The sequence below is a fragment of the Xiphophorus maculatus genome, chromosome 14 (assembly GCF_002775205.1).
Source record: "Xiphophorus maculatus strain JP 163 A chromosome 14, X_maculatus-5.0-male, whole genome shotgun sequence".
NCBI lineage: Eukaryota > Metazoa > Chordata > Actinopteri > Cyprinodontiformes > Poeciliidae > Xiphophorus > Xiphophorus maculatus.
The window spans coordinates 6895606-6917238 of NC_036456.1; the positions used below are offsets into that span (position 1 = coordinate 6895606).

Here is a 21633-nt window from a genome sequence, read left to right on the forward strand (position 1 = left end):
CGCTGCGTCTTACTGCGCTGATTGAGCTGCGATGGGTAATAACTAATCTGCTTTATTTAAGAGAAACCGTTGGGATCCTTTTCTCTTAATCTAGATTTATTGTTTACCATTTATTCTTTGATTTATTACCTGCTACAGGCTGGCGAATTTAAAACAACGCATCAAATATTCCCATTCGCAGCTCAAACTGCTGCATTGTCCAATATGGGTTATTATTTCACCTGGCCTGTTGAAGGCAGATAAGCAAAGCTTTGAATACCAAACGTATATTGTGCAGTTCTATAATCTTGTTCTACAAATTAAAGGCACGAGGCCATGTAAGCATTAATAATTCAGCTGCCACGCGCATTTAAAATGCAGTATTTCATCGCCGATGCACTGCTGCTGCACTTATTAAATGTAGGAGCTAACTAAGTGTGCAGTGCAGTAATTGAAAAATCTCGCAGCCTCGGTATGCTGCAGCTGGTTTCTGTTTCAGAGGCCGGTAAGTGATGATTCAGGCCGTGGCATGTTCTCATCAGGCCTGTCAGGACGGCGGTGCTGACCGAGGCTCCGGGGGGCCAGGTGCCCGCGCTCCCTCTCAGCCAGAGCATCCATTATTGTCGAGGCGAAGGGAAAAGAAGCCGGCAGTAAAATTTACAAACTGCAGACCCTGGAAATTGGGGTCAACAGACTTTATATTTTTCTCTAGGTGGCGGTTTGTTGAACAAAACTTGGCCCAGAGCTCTGTCTGGTCAACTCTAATGGAAGTAGAGTGCAAAAACAATAACGAAGAAAAGTCGTCAGGTAGGCCACAGACAGCTTATCATGGAGGTGGATGATGAAGCAAAGCCCTGAGTTTTTCCAACTAGGACGTCCATACATCCTTAAGAAGTCTTAAAATCAAAAATTGTAATTTGCGTTCTGTGACTTGGGGCGATTACGGCTATCGCTAGCTAACTAGCTGTTTTGTCATGCCTAAAGTGTAAATTTATCCATTTTTTTGTGGCTATATTTTATGTGCGATGCTACTTTCAATCTGTGCTAAACGCTTGTAAAACATGTAATTTTCTTTTGTACATTTCTGCCATGATAGAGCTCTTAAATTTGATTGCTAAATGGTCTTAAAGAAAATCTTAAATTTGAATTGGTAAAACGGGCAGAAACCCAGTCCAGCAGTTTGCATAAAGACTTTACTTGGTTACTTCCTGAAATTACATAGCCAAAACTTTGAGTTTCACTTCTTTTTCTTAAGACTTATAAATACCCACAGGGCTTCCAGGGATGAAGGAAATTCTTCAAAGAAATGACACAAGAATATGTGATGAGGAAGAACACAGATTATTAGAGTGAAAGCAGTCGCCTATAAGGAACATCATCGGAGGAAATGATTAACGTTCAACTTCAGACAACCAAGTTTGACCAAAAAAACAAAACACAAAAAACAATCACCTGTTCAGCTAAAGGCTCTAGTGGAGATCTTTGCATTTTTAATTTCTCTTTTAAAAATATTCCCCAAACATCACCAAGTTACCAGAACATTTTCTGTCTCAGGGAATCTTTAAATATCAGACTCTTAAGGGACAATTGACAGCAAGCCTTTAGGAGCTATCATATGGCTCATGTAAATTTCCCTCTGGGATTAATAAACTATATTCAGTCATTAATTAGCAGCTAGCATATGGTCTCCAGCTAGCTAGCTAGGTTCTCGCATGGCCATATGCCATGTGAGATGCACAAAGCTGTTGCCAGGAGACCCAAAAAGACAGTTGAGGCTACCGGTAACAAGCTGCTAATACTTGCTAGCTAGCAAACAAAAGAGCCATTAGCATTTAGCATATAGGTCATTAGCAGCTAGCAGATCCCTCTCTAGCCTTTTGTCACGTGAGAAGCTCAAAGCTGCTGCCAAGAGCCACAAAAAGGCCCCAGAAACTTCACAGCTTGGGTTCTCTAAATGTTTTTTTGTACATTTGTCGTGATATCGGTCTTAAATTTTATTCATAATGGTCATAACAAGGTTGTAAAAAGTCCTAAATTTGAAGTTGTGAAACCTGAATAAATGCTGTTACAGACACTCTTTGTCGGATCTGATTTTTGAGAAGAAAAATGGGCATAAGTTTCAGTCTGTAGATTTGCGACGCCCAGAAATGCAGGGAGGCTGAATATAAATTCATGCCACACTTTTCAGAATTTTATTTATTTAAAAAAATCCACATGATGGTGACCTTCCAGCTCCCATCCGTTTCACTATTATTCAGTCCTTTGTGGTTGTCTGTCACATAAAATCCCATTCGTGAAAGTTTTTCGGTTGTATTACAAAATCTGAAAAAATGAAAGGCCTATGAATACCTCTGCAAAGCACTGTGTGCTGCTTTCTCTCCTGCTTGGACTACGCAGCTGCTTTAAATGCATCCAGTTTCCAGCTCGTGTCCTCTCTAATGTATTCAGGGCTTTGAAAAAAAAAAAAAAAAAAAAAAAAAAAAGATTGTGGGGATTTGCCATTCAGAGCAAATAGCAGGTGAATTAAGTTTTAATATCTCGTCTTTGCCTCGGCTGCCGTATTCGTTAAAAGGTTTTTGGATGGTGATTGCAGTAATGGAGAGTTTTTAGTGGCTGTGTGCGGCGGGTATTGATGCTCGTTTAGTTTTTCACCTGCAGTTTTTTTCTCTCCCCCCTCTCTGTTGGGTAACTCCCCGCTGGGACGGCTCGGTCGATGTCTTCGACGGCAGTTTTACTTTTGTGTTGCTATAAACCTTCTCTTCTGCCGCAATCTCACAAGAACATTGCTGAAGGATCAATTATCGCGTTTTAACTCCCTGGAGTTTCCAACAGACGGATTAATTTGAGGTTTCCACATGAACTAATGGCTGAAGTTTAAATTGTCCACTAACTACATGGAGGCGTTGCGATGAGAGCCCTGAACTGACTCCCCGTCTGGCCTTTGTGCCAGTTCTTATCGTTTGTCAGCTTGTTCCTGTCCTTCCAAATCTTTTTTTTTTTTTTTTTAATCAAAGACCAGTATGTACCAAAAACAATCCAGCAGGAAACCCCAAACAATGACTGTGAGAGCCATTTTCCAGCCCCACTGCCTTTCTGGCTCCCCCCGAGGGAGCCGTCTGGATCCGTCCCCGGGGACCGTCCGGCGGTTTGAGGACCTGAGATCTGAACGGGGCCCCCGGAGAGACCGAGAGGAACTAATGGCAAATGGAAAGTCAGAGAGAGTGCAGCAGCCAGAAAGATGCCGTGTAAAACGGTACTGGAGATAAGTGCTGGAAGACGAGAGAATCGGGTCGTGTTCAGGTCAATGTTATTTTAAAATACGTATTTAAGGCTTAAAAGCACAAAATGTATCCCCTGCCCCCCAATAAAAAACAAAAACAAACTAAAAAGTAATCCAGAACGACTTGAATTGTTGGAGGGAGATTTAATCCAATCAGATCTAATTTTAGTAATAATTCAGTCATAATTCAGTTTCACAACAATAAAAGTAAATGTTGGAGATGTTTGGGTTTTATTACGCCTTAACTTTTACTTCATTCTATCTCAGGATAATAAATTCTGATGGAAGAGACCTATGTGAACATGTATTTGATATGGAAACTTTTAAATCATTACAGGCAAATCATTCTCTGTACCTCTTTCTCTTCTTTCTTTACTGTTGTTTTTGTCTCAGGAGCAACAAGGTTATTCAATTACTATCTGTGCAAGACCTTTTACCAAATTATTCTTATTGTCGCTTCTGTTTGGAAGTAATTTTCTTAGTTCCACAGACTGGGTTTTAAGATGGGGGAGAGACTGAAAGAAGGATCTGTTAACTAAATATATATAAATCCATTCATCCAAGTAATAATTTCCATTTCAAAATCCAGAAGAAATAAAAATTCTTCCTTTCCACAACAAACAGCTGTTGTCATTGCAGCCATCCAAACAATAAAATCTTTTTCAAATTAAAATTCTTACTAGCAGAAACTTTTTAACAAAACTCATGTTTCAAATTTAAATTAAGAGATGGGTATGTTTTTGATTAGATATTAAGATGGCTTGCCATACACATTTAGAGCTTCATTCAAAATGAGCTGTTTTAGGTTCTGTTGTCGCTTTAAATCCAGTTGGCCACGCCCCCCTCCTACTCAACATTTACAAACGGATGTGGAGTTATACAACTGTACGTCTTTGATAAGCATTAGTAGAGCCTCCTGCACAACCAACAAGAATGCAGCAAGTAGTTTCAGGACGGTAAGTCGGCAACAAATCACTTGTCTTTTCCAGCAGGCGTTGTGCAACGCATACAGCGGGAAAACCAGCTGACCAAATATGCTGGAGCTCAATTTGGGTTTCTAGGGAACGGTGCAGTGCCTGTAGGCTGTTACTTAACAATCAGGAGGATTTTTGAAATGCTTCATTTTCCAGACACTAAAAAATATTAACTTTTTGTCAAAACAACCAACCCAAGCGTTTGGGTTGTTTTTAGTAGTAAAAAGCCAAATGGAGATACAAAAATTATTTAACTTATTTTTTAGCATTGAACTGTCCTTTTACGGTGAAGAGTGATGGCGCCTTAACTGAAAGCATCATAAAAGGACTTTTCTCTGTGACCTCCAAGCTGTAGCCAACACAAAAGCTGAGATTTCCACATCAATCATTGAAAATCAACAGCTCGGCCTTCGCTTAAGCCTCCGGTTTTTATCAACACCTTAACTTCCAGCTGATCCCGAAGGAATCACATTTCAGGCTTCTCCCTAAGCTCTCACGTGAAGAGAAACATTCACAGCTTTCTGTTTTTTTTCTCACTTTGCTTAGAGACCGCCTAAATCTTCCCCAGACCTTAATGTACCCTCTCACACAATGCTGTGAAACCCTTTTTTTTTTTTTTAAATGAGTTTGTTTTCAAGGGCATGCTGGAAAAAAAAAAGAAAAAACTACTACCCATCATGCTTTTCTTCCTCTGTGCAGAGCAGTTCTAAGTGCCAGAAGGGGGAAATTACAGTGTGATTGATTGTGACTCGGTGCATAAGGAATCAGGATAGAGAGCTGTGGTTCTGTACATCCAAACCTCAGGCTGGGAAAGGGGGCGAGTGAGACGGAGGCTGGGATGTGTAAGGGAGTCGTTCAGGACGTGAGGGGAGACTGGCACAGTTGGGCGAGGACACCAGCAAAACCGCTGACGACGGCAGGACGCGGCGCTTTCCTTTCTTGTCCCACAAAATGTTTCCACGGAAGGGGGGGAAGAAAAAGAAGTGATTTCAGGCAGAGGCTGCATGGGCGCAACACTGGTCGCTGTGAAAGTTGCAGCCCATTTGTTTCGTTGACGTCACAGGAGCATCGCCGCACTCCCTCTGCACCTTTTTTAGGGGGGGGCTGGGTGGAAGGAAAGCGATTGGGGGCACAGGCAGAGGAACAGATTAAAATGAAAATTGTGCGTTTTGTAGGTGTCCGAGTGGAAGAACGCAAGGAGGGAATAAATAGGTGTAAAAAGTGCTAATGCAGGCCCTCCCGGCCAAAGGAGGATGTTGTTTGCTTGAGCCGGCGTTCAAGGAGGTCACCGTGACTCTTAGCAGCGGTCGCCGATGGTAATTGGGAAAAGCTTAAATGGTGTCATCGCACACGTGTTTTACGTCCACTGCTGGAACACAAGCGGAAACGACTAGCAGCACACAGAAGAAGGCGGATGATGGATGTGCATAAAGATACCTGCTTTTTAACTTTAGAATATCCTGTCGTTACTAAGTGAAAACTTCATCAACTGTCACATTTCTAAAAAATCCACATGAGCAAGAAAACAGATTATTATTCAATGATGGAATAAATATTTTTTCTGTTTTGTTTTTTGTTCCTTTCCCGCTGAGCTCAGCAGGCGCCACAGGATATTAGCCTGCTGGGTCCTACAAGCCAAACAGATTCTCCCAGTCAGAGGGGTTTGCATACTGGTTTTGCATTCGCTTTTTGAAATGGGCAACTTCTAGTGCCAAGTATTCATGCCATCTGAACCTTGTCATATTTTGTAACCTTATCGTCACAAACTTTAATGTATTTTATCTGGATTTCATGTGATGGACCAAACCAAAGTAGTGAATAATTGTGTAGTGGAAGAAAAATAGTGCATTATATTGACAGAGGAGGGAATGTCAAAGTTTGGATTTTGTGTAAAAAGTTGTGCTTGTGACTGTAGTAATGAGCGCTGCAATCCAAGATTCCCAACAGTAGCTGTTGTTTTGTCATGTTTCAGACTACAAATGCCACTTTTAGACTAGGGTTGAAACGATGAGTCATGATGAATCGATTATTGAAATAATCTCCAACTAATTTAGTAACTGTACACAGACTCTGAAAATGTGCATTTCCTGAAAGGACAACACCTTCAGAGCTGTAATTAAGCCAAAACTGTACAAAGATATATACTGTACATATTGCATTTAGGATAATAATCAAAAAGCCTTCTTCCCAAAATTTCTCAAGTGGAATATTTTGAGCTTAATCTAATTAAAATTCTTTAAAAAAAAAAAAACACCCTCTTCAAAACGCCTTTTGCTGTCCAATTATTAAACAGTTAGTGCAACAAATGAATCAATTATTCTTACTTAAAAAGGGAGCTGAATTATTTATTTGCATCTATTAATGCAATTCTAATCTTGTTTAAAAAAAGGCTTCAGTGGTCAAATGTGAAACCTGAAGAACGTTGCAATTTAAAAACAATCGGATTAATTGATTAATCATCCGAATAATCGATTACTAAAATATTTGTTAGTTGCATCCCTATTCAAAATAGGGATGCAACTCTCCTGTGCTCCGTGTGAAAACCCAGTACCCAGATGTATTTTGCCTTAAAACGACTTAATGGTGCCATTTTTTTCCAATTCTCCACTCTCGGTTGAGCCGTTTTGGTTTAATCCAACACCTTTCACTTATCTCGCTATTTCTGACAGGAAACATTCTTGCTGCTTTTTATTTTCCATATCTTTACTTCTCCCGCAGTGAACCCTGCTGTGGCAGGCGGGGGGCTGGTGCTGCCAGTGAATTAATAATGACGCTCGGACTAATCCACAGAATGTGGAGTGTTTCCAGTCATATAGGGCAGTGTGAATTCTATTTCAGAAGTTATGGGGGTGTTTTTACCCGTAAGGTGCTCTTCGTTTCATGTTGGGTTTTTGTTTTTTGTAGTTGTAGGCTCTACTTGTGAGATGTTGCTCTTCAAGGCTGTCCTCAAGTGTCAGGTTTAATTAGAAGAACACTAATTAGCTCTGTGGGTAGCGCTAGTATCCATAATTGAACCCAAACCCTTAAATCTACTGTACCACTGTATTAACATTGTGGTGAATTGCCAAAACTGGCATGTTTTTTATAGAATTGTAGAGAACAACATAGTATTTATTGAAACAAACAAATCTTTTTCAGCTCAGAAGTTCAAACGGGGGCAAGCATATTCATCGCATCAGCAAAGAATGTTGTGGAGTGTGACTTGCTATCTAAAAATACTTAAAACACCTAAAAGATAGCATTTTGACTGGGATATGCTGCTGCAAGTTGAAACTGCAACAAATGCGGTTTCATAGCCGCAGTGTTGTGGTTCACAAACTGGTCAGTCTTTAAACCAGAACAGGAACCATTTAGGTTTCTTCTGCTAAGTGACCATGTCATACAAAGTTGTTCGTTTTTTGAAAAGCAGCTGAAGTTCTTTGTGTTTTAACGTAGAAGATTCTTGACACAGCCGAGAAAAAGCAACTCAAGTGAACAGTTGCTGCGCTAGAGCTATAAACGGCGTTCTGTCAGAGCCTTGAGGTAGAAATGTGGAACGTGTCCAGGCCAACTGAGACTTGGAGAGTACTGCTTTTCAAACAAGAGCCAGTGAAGTGGTTCCACATCTGCTCTGGAGCCGATATAGATAAATCGTTTTTTGTTTTTTTTTTCCTCCACAGCGGTCCTCCACATAATGCTTCAAAACACTAGAATGACTCTGAAATTATATTTTAGATGTGGTAGTTACAGTGACTTAATGGCATGGCTGTGAAAGGGCAAGCCAGTTCTTCGAAGGTAGTAGAGCTGAACCAGATATAAATAGATTTAATAGTGATACTCTGTATTCATGGACTTTATTGCCCAACCCTAACCATGTACAGCACTGTTGTTAAGCTAAACCACTGCAGAGCACTTAGTGCTGATAAAGCACATTGCTAAAATTAATTTGCCTAACAAAGTATTCAATTTAATTTTATTGCAGAATGTAAATACATGCCGTCAAAATTATTTGTTAAATGAATAAATAACATGTTTGAAAGCAAGTGAAAGTACCTTCAAGTGTTTTTTGGTGGGTATTGGCATACAAATGGTGGCACTGATGGGAGCACTGTTTTGCAGTTCCTCAAGGTAGGATTGGTCGACAACTATGGCATTTTCTTAGAACATTGTTTAGTGATGGTGTTATACTATAAGCCAGAGCTGAACAGGGGGAGTTATGCAATGCGTTTGAGACTAAACTTTACAGATGAATATCACTACAGAGCCCTGACATTTGAAACCTAGAGTGAGTGAAAATCTATGGTGCAACGTAACATCCCGGCAAGGTGATGGGTAAAAAAAAAACCCCGAGTGCCTGTGTTGCTAAACTAGCATGCTCTTATTGTTGCTGCTGTTGCAGTTTGGTTAATTATATGGCATTAAAAATAAGATTTCATGAAGAGGATGAAAAAAATCACACTTCAGTGACTGTAGACCTGGGCCTCATTTAGATACCCTGTTCTGTAAAGCATAGAAATAAAACGAAAACATTTTCTTCAACCAAGTTGCATGATAGAGTATAAAGTGTAGATGTTCTGGTTTGATAATAGTGGGACATTTTGTACGTAACAGCAACTAGATCTGTATGGTTCAATGAAGCACTTAAAAGAAAGAGAGATAGAAATGGCGATATATCATAACATAAATTAAATATTATTTTAACGAAATCACCATATAAATCACACATATGCTCTTATGTTACAAAATTACATAAGTCCTACTGAAATGTTGCAGCAAGGACCCCATATTTTATATTACTCTCATTCTATGCTATGCAGATTCTCTGTCTGTGCTGATGTAAAATGTATCTCTATAAGCTTAGCAAACAACAGTAACACGTAGTTTCTGATTAATTCATCTAATAATTATTTAATGTCTTGGGTGCACTCCTAAAGCACTGAAGCACTTAAAGATGGCCAGTTCTATAAAAATAAAAGCATCATTTGGACTGTGCTGGAATTTTTCCAGAACTTTTTTTACTTTTTAAAAATAAAATTACTTTAAAAACTGCGGGGGCTGTTTCGGTAAATCAAACCTCTGTTAAACTCTGTGACAGCTATAGTTTGTGGTTTGTTTGTAAAGGTAAAACAATGCCGTCATGGTGGTGCACAACCAAACTGGACTAGGAGGGGGAAGAAAACCGTGTACAGGTTTCAAATGACTCATGTGGCCGCATCCCTGGCCCAGCAGACAGACTCATTCACCAGCAAGATGCAGCAATTCCCTGGAGGGCTGCAGCCTACACACCATTAGCCTCATCACCTTCTGGGCTCAGAACCACACGCGGAAACGTTTTGCTGCAGCAGCGTGTGCGCACTCCTCAAAATGTTTAAATATAGACGTTCATCCTTAATCCCATTGTCCTCAGCACCCATCCAGCTTCACATCGCAACCGCTTCCTTCACACTTTGATCGGATTCAGAAGCTAAACGGTTGATTGCGTAAGAGAGAGTAGAAATGAGGAAGAAGAAGGCGGGGGGAGGAGGAAGTGGAACAATCCCAGGCTGGATTTAGACGAGTTAAACAGCAGCTTGTGTGTACATATTTGGTTCTACCTTCTCGCATACCTGTGGCTTCGTGCGTACGGTTGCGTTATGTTTGTGTGCGTCTCTGTTTGCACAAGGGCTGGTTTCATTCAGCGAGGCCTCGTCACGACTCATTCTTCTTACATGAGTCACCACACTTCAGTAGAAGTCTGTTACAGTAGATTCTGGTGATTTAGTTCATGCAGGCACTGTTTGGACTGTGGACACAAATAATTTGCCTGTGGACTCTCTGACCCCCCATTAGGACATGAGTCTCCCTTCCTGGCGCATCCCTGTTCCATGTAAACAGGCCCGTGACTGTTTTGTCTCCTCTAATTTGTTAGCGGGGATTATTTTTAGCCCTCCACGATAAGATCTAGACTGCCTTTTCATTCAGCTGTAGTATTGTTAACCAAGACAGGGAAGCTCATAACTTCTAGGCTTGTGGGCCCGCTTTGAAAGCAGAGAGAAATTTTCTCTGCCAAGATCAATAATTCCTGTGCTGGTGGTTGTTCATTGACTCTGCGTACACAGTGGCAGGTCCAAGGAGAGTTGAGCAGTAACTGTTTGAGCTTCCCTTTTTATTATCTAACGTGATGTCAGCAGGCTTCACAGGATACACTCATGTTTACGTATATCTTGGACTTTTTTTTTCTTTTTTTGTCTAAAGGGAGCAGAGATGAAAGAATCCCAAACCAAGCCAGATCAGATTTTTAGGGTAGATATTGGACTTCAGCTTAGATGTAAAATTTATTGCCGCTTTCAGGGATAAAAGGATTATAGAAAAATATTTCATTAGAACAAGTAGCAGAACATAAAAAATTTAGAAAATGTGTTGAGGTACGTTCTTTTAATAAGACACTCGTAAAGCGAGTCGACCTCAGCCTCATGGTGTTGCCATTGGCAGTTTTTCTACCAAACCGGTTCCAGTTGTAAATTGGTATCGCGTGATTAACAACAGTTCTTTTTGTTGCCATGGCTACTTCTCTGGCTTTAACACCAATAAACTCACCAATAAAGCACCTCAGGAGCAAGGGACTTATGGACTATTATATTATTGCTGTGTATTTTGGCATACCTTCTCAATGAGTTTAAGCTCCGACCTTTAACCTTTCTCCAGGAGCTAAAAATTGAAAAACATATGAAGGATCAAAAATTTAGATTGGACGTTCATATAGACGTGATACTGCGGCTCCAGTTTGGCTGTCGAGTTGTAGAAACCAAACTGATTCCTTTGTAGAACCAACTAAGAACCAGTTTTACAACCAACTCTGGCTAAGTACCAGACCTGTTATGGAGGAAAAACCCCATCAGAGCTGCCATGGACGCTGTAACAGAATCAATTTGACCAGTGGATGTTAAGTGATAAGTAGTGATGTCACTTGGTGGTTCAATGTATAAACGTTGAGTGACTTGTAAGCAGTTGAGTTGGCCTAATTTTTGAGACAATATCAAAAATTCAGTTAGCTCAATATAGTTGAAAAGCAATTTGCCGCATACTTTGCATTAATTTAGTGTTTAATGCTACTAGCTGAATGCAGTCATAAGCTCCCTAAGGACATTAAGGTACGCACAAGTTGCCTACGTGTGCATTAGCTGAAAGCTGACATAGGATGAGGGGTTGAAGTTGGGCTACCACTGTTACACCCCTAAAGGCACCCACATGAACGTGTACGACGATGTGTGGAGGTCCACGCTTCATGGAGGTGGACTCAAAACAGACGTCCACCGGACATTTCCTCATAACGATACATTTTTACGACCACGTATTTTGTGTCGCACAATAAACTGCTCGGTGTTGAATGGTGTTCACATCAGACTATTTTGTATGCAATACCGAGTTTGTAAGGTTGAGAGTCGATGCAACCAGTTGCAAGGATGCAAATCAGCCAGACTGGCACTTTTTCCTAGGCGCCCAACTAATTCATCAAACTTGCTAGAATCCATTCTGATTGTGGGAAATGGAGGAATTTGTCACTGGACACGTAGACAATCTGTACGCTCAACTAGGAAATCTCAACCCTCTTCGGACAGTGTGCGCGGAGTCCTTGCGGCTGACAAAATACACGCACATTGAGTACCTTTAATCACCAAGAGAGTGATTAAAGGCTCACTCTCTGGGAGTGATGGTGTCCAGATCAGCTGCAATAGTGAGTCAGTGTCAATTAAGGAGCAGAAAGAACAGCACGCCATGGTGTGACGTCATCTTTGCTTCGAATGCAAATGACTGGGCAAAAAGCTAGAGCAAAATATTTTGTTACGCTTTATTTAATTTTTTTAAAGAGAAATCAGAATTGGATCAGTCGGTATCAGCATGTTAGACCTTTGAAAAGACTGAAGGCAAGCGGGCAGGCTAAACATAAACCAGTCGTAGAATTCAGACTCAGATTGAGTGCCTCAGTTTATCTTCAGTTCACTGAGCATTGAAATGGTCTGCTCTGGCACGGCCTGGGCTTCCCCTCATCATAACCTCTGACAGGTGACGTTAGTTACTATGGTAGCTACCAACTTGTGCAGTTTTGAAACCGAGTTAGGATAAGAGGCAGATTTGGTCAAAAGCTAGATGCTGGTAGCACTGCTGTACGTATAGCTATTTTTCACAGCTGAAGCTAGGAGAGGCATCTTCACGCATCAATAATGTATGAGGTTGTTCTCCAATATGCTAACATGAATTATTTTACAAGCCGAGCCGACCTGTTTCTCCTTCTCCCCCAGCCTCCTCACCCTGAGGACTCTGTACATCTTGTTTTTGTCTCCCGCTTTGGCTCCCCTTCTATTCTCAGACCCCTTTTCTCAAAAAATCTGAATCTTCTCTCAGAAGTGTATCTTCTCCTCCTTTGCTGAATAATCTGGGGCTCAGCGGGTTTCTGAGTCTCCCTATGTGTTTCCCCTCCACATCTCTGTGCTCCTTTATAGATTTTCTCCGTTTTAACCACATCCATGCGTAGTGTGTGCGCACCCAGCGCCTCCGCCTTTGTGCGCTATGCTAAGGGAGAAAACACAGATTCTTGTTAGATAGGATGGGGATTTTGATGAGGAAGAGAACTGTCAGCACACAAGAAGAGGCAGAAAATCCAAACTTGTGAAGTGTTGAGTTTTTTCTTTTAAATATTTCTGACTCTTCTCGTTTGTTTTTTTGTTTTTATCTGTGACCATCTCTAAGCTTCTCCATCCTCACTGGGGTTCGCCACACTAATCTTGTAGTATTCAAAGCACATTAGCACATTCTGCTGTGTGGCAGTTTAAAAGCTGAACCCTTTTTATTTTTGAGAAACAGCAATTTGACAGCCATTTAACAAGCAACAACACAGAGCCTTCAGCCATGTAAGTGTCTTAGTAAAGCTCGATCTGGGCAGAGTCGTGATCTGAGCTAAATGTTAACATCACCATGGCAACTTGCTCTAAAAACATGCAGAATTTAAGCGGGTAAGATTCTCGTTCATTGCTACCACTTCGCTCTTGAGCACCTTGACATTTGCTAATTAGCTTCGAGCATAAAAACTTCAATAGGTTCTTTTATTTCTGCAGATTTCTAGTGAAGGACATTCACATCACTAACGTTTACTGGACACAGATGGAGTGGAGGGGATGACGGGTTGTCGGTGTCTATCCATACATACAGAAAAAAGGTTGATGTAAATGAAAGACATGCCTTTCACCAGAATGGTAAACAGTAGCTGAGAAATCGCAGAGCTTCGTCACCGGAGGCCAAGCCGTTGGCAGAGTTCAATAATGAAGCAGCTGTATTTCTTTTAGCTACAGCCTCATATTCTGAGTTTACTTTGAAAATATCTTTTGGTGTTATCATGGGGTATGAGTGTCGGGGGAGATTTACAGCGATAAACTATGATTGATGATGTTGAGAAACCTCAACTAGTCAGACGCGAATTAAAATGAATGTTTTTTTCCTTCCTTGGAGCATATCTGAGATATCTAAAAGAAAATGCAGTTTGGAAGGCTCAATGCTACTGGACACGCTGGTGAACCAGAAGTGATCCACGCCACTGAACCGCCATCTTGGTAAGCGTAGATGAACCATGGCTTCCAGACAAACAAAAAGAAATATATATTGACAAGATATATCTACAAAATCACTGTTGTCGGGATCGACCCAAGACAGAGAATGTGGTGTTCATTGTTGTCATAGCAACTCCATAGCAACTGTCATGAAGGTTAGTTACGGATACCTACCAAGATGGCTGCCAACTACAAAGTTCCCGCAAGTGTGACGTCACATATGAACCATGTATTGGCTGGCGTTTGCAAAGGAGCCAATCCAAGAGCAGCTCTTATATTCCTTATCGCTGATTGGCTGTAGAGCAGAGGTGAGGAAGACGATAGATGTTAGCTCCTGCAGTAGTGCTAAGACTGTTCCCATTGTTCATATCAATGCATATTTGGCATTTGAACTATTAAAATAGATAGTTGTAGATGTTTTTAAAGGGATTCTCAAGTACTCATAGATTTCAACTGTTAGTGTCCAGCTGTGGCCCCCACGGATATCCCCACTGTGATATGATTGGGATTTTCAACATTTGTTTTAAGCTAAAGGTATCTTTTTCTATTTCTACATTAAATCATCATTGATGCTATTTCTTAAATTTAAATATTTACTTTAATGCAGTTTGGCTCATGCTAACTCGCTATAGCTATATATTTAATTATAATATATCATATGCTGTATATATCCATAATTAAAAAACTAGGCTACATGTCTAGTTTTCTGTGGCTTATCTCGACTTAGTTGATTAATTTTTTCAAGGCAGCTGTACCGAAGACTGGTATACGCGCTTAAATTTTAAAGCTAAAACTTTTCACTTGTTTTGATGGAGTTTTTTTTTTTTTCATCTTTATTTTACATCACCTCTTCTGTAAATCCATACAGCGTACGCCCTTACGTTTCATCACTCCTGTCGATTATTGAGCGGTGTCAACCCTGAGGTAAAGCAAACATTTTTTTGTTCACCCAGCTTTTATAGCAACCTCCACTCCAGCCGTCCCTGTTGTACTTAATTTTAAATTATCGTCCACTTGTGAAATCGTTTTTCCCCCCCTCTCTCTCAGACAGCACCTATGTAGACACAAGAAAAGGACAAGAACAAAATCCCATTCTTTCTGCCTTTTTAAACAGTCCCAGAGGCCTTGGAACAGTCAGTGCAGCTGATTTCCAACAAACATACCCGCAAGCATTTTTTTGTGCTTATAATCACACACACACACACACACACACACACACACACACACACACACACACACACACACACACACACACACACACACACACACACACACACACACACACGGTCCTTACATCCTCCAACCAGTCAGTGAGGGCTAGTTCCCTGCCAGATTTGCAACTGGCAAATGCACAATTCTCAAATCATCTTAAGTCAGCCGGACGCAGTCCGCCTTAAAGTTTAAGACTGGGTTTCTGGAAGCCCGAGGCCAGAGCTCCCATCACTGTGGATGGCCGCCAAGACCCATTCCACAGTGCTCTGCTGGTCAGAGAAGTGAGGAGGACGATGTAGCGAAGATGCTCTCAAGAGATGAAATGCGAGTCGGTCATTAATCTTCGGAGACGGAGTCCAGGCTACGTCTTAAATCATTTCAGTCTAAAGTTCAGGTCAGGCCTGTTGCCGGTTTGATTTCTAAACGATATTTAAAATCTAACTGCACTACAACTAAAACAGGAGTTGTTTTCTTCAAATTGTTGCAGAATTTTACAAATTTTCCTCATCCACTACTGTGGTTTTGAGGTGCTGTGCGAGAAAAGATGGAAGATGAAACGCTACAATCTGGCTTATAAAGAATGTACACTTTAGCTGTCTTTCAGCGGGGTTTCATCTGGCTAAACATCTCAGTATCATGAAGGATTTATATATTTCCAGGGACTCACTTGACAGCATTTTACCCTGTTATTCCCTCACAGTTTTTCCCCCTAAAAACTTGAGGTGTTTTGAGAAATCAACCGACTCTAATTGAACAATCTTCAGCTTGCCTGGTGCTGACCTGGGTTCGGCCACATGGAAACTCCCATATATCAACGCTGACTTTTTGTGCTGAAGTCAACACTTTTTGTTTTAAAAGTTGTTGTGGAGAGGAGAAGAAGACTGAACGTTGATTATTTTCGGCGTTTGGAAAGAAGTCGGAAATGTAAGGAGCTATTTCAAAGGTAGCAATTTTCTCATCCCCCATGTGGGCTTTTCATTCAGACAGCTACTTTTAAGCAAGGATTGATGCTTTAGCAGATAACAGGAACACTAAGGTATTGGATTAATTATCTGTTTTCTCCTTTCTTTCATGGAAAATGCTGATGGACAGAATATCCGCCTCTTTAAAAGTCTTAAATTTATCTAATATCAGGGCCTTAAAACATCTTAAATTAAAGAAAATTAACACACTTATCACACGTCTTACATTCCTTAGTGGTAGGACTCTTCAATCTCATATATTCTATATAGTTATTTTTTTTCTAATGGGACTTTTATATCAGGCAAAGGTTTGAGTCGTTGCACAAGCATCTTCACTTATTGTGTTCTGTGACTCAAGGTGGTTAAGGCTACTGGTAATGAGCTGCTAGTAAGCTAGCAAGCAAACAAACAAGCCATTAGCAGCTAGATTTTGGCTCTCTTGCTAGCTAGCTAGCAAAGAAAAAAGCCATTAGCAGTTAGCGTATGGCTCTCTAGTTTGCTGTCTAGCCATACGCCATGTGAGAAGCACAAAGCTGCTACATAGAGTCACAAAAATACCCTAGAAATTTCCATTTTGGTCCTCTGCATTTGTTTTTTTGCAGCTCAAGATACAGGCCTTAAATTGAACTCATAAAAAACGTTTTAATTGGGAGTTGGTGAAACCTCCAGAAACCCTGGACTGAATCTTTGTTCTTAGAAAAAAAAAAACTTCTACAGCAATATCTGTTTACACTTAACAATGCTATCGCTAAGATGGTTAAGTTAAAAGTCTGATATAAGTAGATTAAATTGGCTACAAATCTCTGACCAGTACATCTCTGCTAAAACATTCTTAAATGGAAAAAAAATTGTTCATTATTATTTCAACTGAAAAAAACCCCAAAACAACAACTGTATGTTCAATTAATTCTCTGTTTAGAAGTGGGGAAAATCTGTCTGCAGTGGCAAATAGTGTAATTTAGGGCTACTGCTGGTTTGAGAGGAGATGCTAGAAAACACAGCCAACGTGCTGGGATAAACATCATCAGGAAAATAAGATGTAAAACGCTTCCATCACCTGTTCAGCGACATCAGATCTATCAAAGCTGTGTTTAAAACTGGCTCTGGAGAGACGGCAGCAGCGGAGAGAGATTTATATAAACAAGGGTTCTAGAGGCTATGAATGATTGATCACTGCGAATTCTCATCTCAGTTGTATTCAGCAATGTTTTTGTTTTTCACCCCCCCCCCTCAACCCAAATCATAAATAAATGAATGTTCAGCTGTTTGAGTTTGGTTTAGTTTAACAAATCTGAAGTGTTCACTTTGTTTAAAGACGTCTTCCCGTTTTGTCCTTCAATGTTTCAGCGTTTCATCCAGTACCTGGCCTCCAGAAACACTCTGTTCAACCTCAGCAACTTCTTGGATAAGGGAGCTCTGCAAGGTAAGAGCCTTCATTTTTGTACAAATGTCACAACTCTGTGCAATTATGTCTCATATTTTCACTAATGGGATGGATAAACATCCAGGGGTATAAAGACAAAACGGATGAAGTTGGCTTAACACTACATAATCTTTCAGGTTACGACATGTCAACCTTCATCAGACGATACAGTCGCTACCTGAACGAAAAGGCCATGTCCTACAGACTGGTGGCTGTGGATTTCACCAAGATGAAGAGAGGGTATGTTTAAAATGAGCTTAATAATTTACATTGTGATGAATAATATTTTATTTATTTATGGTTTTGGTTGTGTTGGACAAATCGTGTGTTGTAGGTAGCGCTGGGCAATATGACTTAAAAATAAAATCACATTTTTTTGCGTACAAGATCCAATTTAATTGATACCCCCCCCCCTTTATTTTCTAAGATAAATAAAGATGGAATTTTACCAGAAGAACATCTTAAAATTACAAAACGAAAGCTTGTTTTAATGAGAAAGTCATTGGCTCAGTTGTTTCAAAGTTCTGCTGCTAATAATTTGATGTTGATGTATTAAGGATTAAATATTTCCTTCTCTGTAAAACTGATACCAAATTATATCTTCATAAGATGATCAACATTCCTCATTTTAATTTTTTGGTATTTTCTAGTGTTGGAGTTCTCATAGGATTACCACTTTATTCTGTTAATATTAGAACTTTACTCGTATTATTTCAACTTTACTGCCATACGACTCTTCTTGTAATTCTTGTATTCTTGTAATATTATAGCTTCATTCTCATAAGTAAAAAAAAAAGAGAAATTAGTGGGCTGGGCCTTTGTTGACCTGAATTCAACGTCCTTATAAACAGAATCTGTAAAACAGGCTTGTCAAACAAAATGGCCGCCCTGGATGTGCAGACATCACTCTGAACTATGTACCCCAAGGAGTGCATTGGTGGATAAAGAAAATCCAGATTTTTCGAAATGTTAACCTTTGAAGACCAAAAAAAAGTATTAATTCATAAAAATGATGTATCGCCCACAGATAGTTACAAGTGCACGACTTAGATGAGTGCGGTGAAGGGCTCAGAGTGTCCGCCATTAAACGTGAAGAAAACAGAGCTAAGTTTGTGTACTGCTGAAACGGCTTTGAAATGAGGCCACCAAACTTTCACGCTGAGTCCTAATCTTAATCATTGCTAACGATCTCTCAGCCAGGAAGCGAACCTCCTCTTTTCCTCCAAGCTCTGAAAGACGCCCACTGTATGAGAGTTAATAGAAGCTGGAGGAAGCTGCGGTTTAAAAATAAGTGGCTGCGTGTTTCTACAAGGTCATATCAGAAAGACCTGTGTCAGACTTCGAAGCCAAGTCTGGTTATTTTTTTTACCATAACGCGCGTTCCCAGACGTTAGTTTCGAGCTTTTCACCACCTTCAGGAACAAAATTAGAGAGGAAAACTCTGGTTTACTCTCTCGCATTTCTACCAATGTCTGCATAGGTTTCCTCCTCAAGCTCTCGCCTGTAACCATGTGCTTCCTGTTTTGTCAGTGTCGATGGCGTGATGCGCACCATGAACGCAGAGAAGCTCATCAAGACTCTGCCCATCATCCAGAACCAGCTGGACGCTCTGCTGGACTTTCAGGTATCTGCTGATTCACTTAGCCAGAACCGGAATCGAGAACTTTGAGATCTATGGACGTAGTGGTCACATTTTAGGGTGTGTAGAGCTTCAAAGACTGATAAAAATGGAGGGATCTCGTTTGAATGCAGAATAAGCACCTTATTCTGTGGCTGTTTTTATGTTTAAGCATGATGTTTCCAACAGCCAACTAGGGGAGGAAAGATGATGTTATCTGGTGAAAGATCTTTCTGTGTGGCTGATATCATCCTTCCATGATCAGTCTGGTGATGGCACCTTCATCTTCTCTCTCCTCCTCCCTGCAGGCCAATCCTAACGAGCTGACCAATGGAGTGATCAACTCGGCCTTCATGCTGCTCTTCAAAGACTCCATAAGGCTCTTTGCTGCGTACAATGAAGGAGTCATCAACCTGTTGGGTAGCACATGTCCTTTTCATACAAACATTTCACACTAATGGAAATTGTCACAGTAGTTTGTCAAATTAACAGCTATCAATCCTTCCAGAGATTCTGGATCTTTTTAACATGGAACGATGGGGAGAAACAAAAGTTCAGCCTGTTGAAAAGTAGTCCAATCATGTTGAAGTTATGGTTCCCAGTTAAAAGGAAGATTTTCAGGGTTTCGTCATCTGCGCTTCATAATCTGCAGAAATCTTTGCAGTCCTCCCACATGTCGATCTCAGAAATCTGCCTTCAGGCAGCGCTGCGTGAAAAGTAGCCCATATTTCTGTAGTATATGTTCTGTATCTGGGGGACACTTTCCAGAAAAGCTGCTACACATTTAGAGTTAAACTGATTCAGTGTCAATGAAGTTTAAAAAAAACCAACAGGGATACAACTAACAATCATTTTAGTAAACAATGTTTCTGTCGATTAATCGATTGAATGACAATTCAATGATAAATGAATGTAGAATAATTAATCAACAAAAAACAGTAATTCTATTGGTTAATGGACAAAATGATTGTTGGGCAAAAATTGGCACATTCCGCAGATTTTTCACGTAAGCCTTTTTTATGCAATATTAGAAATACATTTAAAGATGCAAATAAATAATTAAATTCCTTTTTTAATTTAAAAAGATTATCATTTTATTGCCTAAAATGCAACAGCATAGCATTCCTTTAGTGATCGCTTCATCAAAGGATGCATCTGTAGCTAAATGAATACTTCTGTCATCAACATGTGAAAATCTTGACCTGATTGACCTAACATCAGTGCAGTTCAAGGCTGATCTGGTTGTTGTTATTTTTGGATCAACCAATTAGTACTTTGATAGGAAAAGATGCTTAAAAGGAAATTTTGCAGAACCGCCTGAGGAGTTGTGGATAGAACATATTTACAGGGTTTTTTTCTTTCTTAATGCAAAATGTATATATAACTTTTTTTTTTAAATATAGTTTTGGCTTAATTACCGTTAACGTAATTACTGTTCTTTCAGCAAATTGACCTTTTTTTTTTGGCCTTGTATACTTTAGTTAACGATTAATCAATTGCTAAGTTAGTAGGCAATCATTTCAAAAATCAATTAATCACGATTAATCGTTTCCACCTTAATCCTATCTAAAATCCTCTAAGCTTTTTTAAGATAGAACAAGGTAAATTAAAGAAATGTTCTCTCTGTTGGACGGGTGATGTGTTCAAACCAAACACAATCATTCTTTATAAACTTTTTTTTCCCACATTTTCTTAGTTACAACTGCAAACTTTGACGTCTTTTTGGGGGGAGATTTCACTTGATGAACCTACCGATTGTAACAAAGAGGCTCACGAAAGGGAAGCTGATCTCAGCTGATAGGGAAGATGGATGGAGGCTGCAAAAGGCTCAACTAAACATCCAGCCAGATACAGCTGCAATATAATGATCTGGATCAAAGCGTATTCATGGTTAAGATTTTCCTTCTTTAAGGGAAAAAAATGACAATCGTTCAGCCCTTTCCCTCCTACCTCACAATTATATGCTACATTCTCGACAGAATTTGGATTTTATTTGTCACATAAAATCCAAATAAACGATGTTAAAGTTTGCGGTTGTAGCATAAGTACGACTGCTTTTGCAAGGCAATGTAGCGTTCAGTGGTGTAATGGGTTATTGTAATGACACCTTTAGTACTGGAGGATGTGTAATTTAGGGTAACTGGCCATGTGTTCAGTCATGCAGATGCTGCTGTCTAACAGATGTGTAAACACCAGCACACACGCACAGAAACTCTTAACGCTTTGTCTCTTCCTCATGTAAAAACTTTTTCATTTTTGCTCAGTTTTAATCTTTCTCGACTGTCTGTGTTTGTTTGTTTTTTCTCCTGTAGAGAAATACTTTGACATGAAGAAGAATCAGTGTAAAGACGCTCTGGACATCTACAAGAAATTTCTTTACAGAATGACAAAGCTGTCGGAGTTCCTCAAAGTGGCTGAGGTACACAAGCTCACAGACGAACCTGCAGAGAGGGACGCACAGATTCTCTTTTTCCGATACAGATTTAGCGTCAGCTGATACCGCTCCGATACAGAAAAAACATTGCTGCTCTGACTTAAGACGTTTCTTTTTTTACTTAAGAAAACATGCAGAATTACGCATTTATTTGCTAACTCTGCCCAGCACAGCACACTTTCATGCACCGA

The 21633-nt window shown here is 40.1% G+C and overlaps 1 protein-coding gene across 5 annotated transcripts in view; it reads left to right on the plus strand.

The window, feature by feature from the left end:
* LOC102219765 (phosphatidylinositol-binding clathrin assembly protein-like) overlaps positions 1-21633 on the plus strand; it is a 100783-nt gene that overhangs the window by 34413 nt on the left and 44737 nt on the right. For all 5 annotated transcript variants that reach the window (XM_023346175.1, XM_023346179.1, XM_023346176.1 and 2 more), the window contains exons 3-7: positions 17315-17390; positions 17528-17630; positions 18921-19014; positions 19317-19428; positions 21321-21427. In XM_023346175.1, the coding sequence (XP_023201943.1) occupies positions 17315-17390; positions 17528-17630; positions 18921-19014; positions 19317-19428; positions 21321-21427 (492 nt within the window). The remainder of the gene's footprint in view (positions 1-17314; positions 17391-17527; positions 17631-18920; positions 19015-19316; positions 19429-21320; positions 21428-21633) is intronic.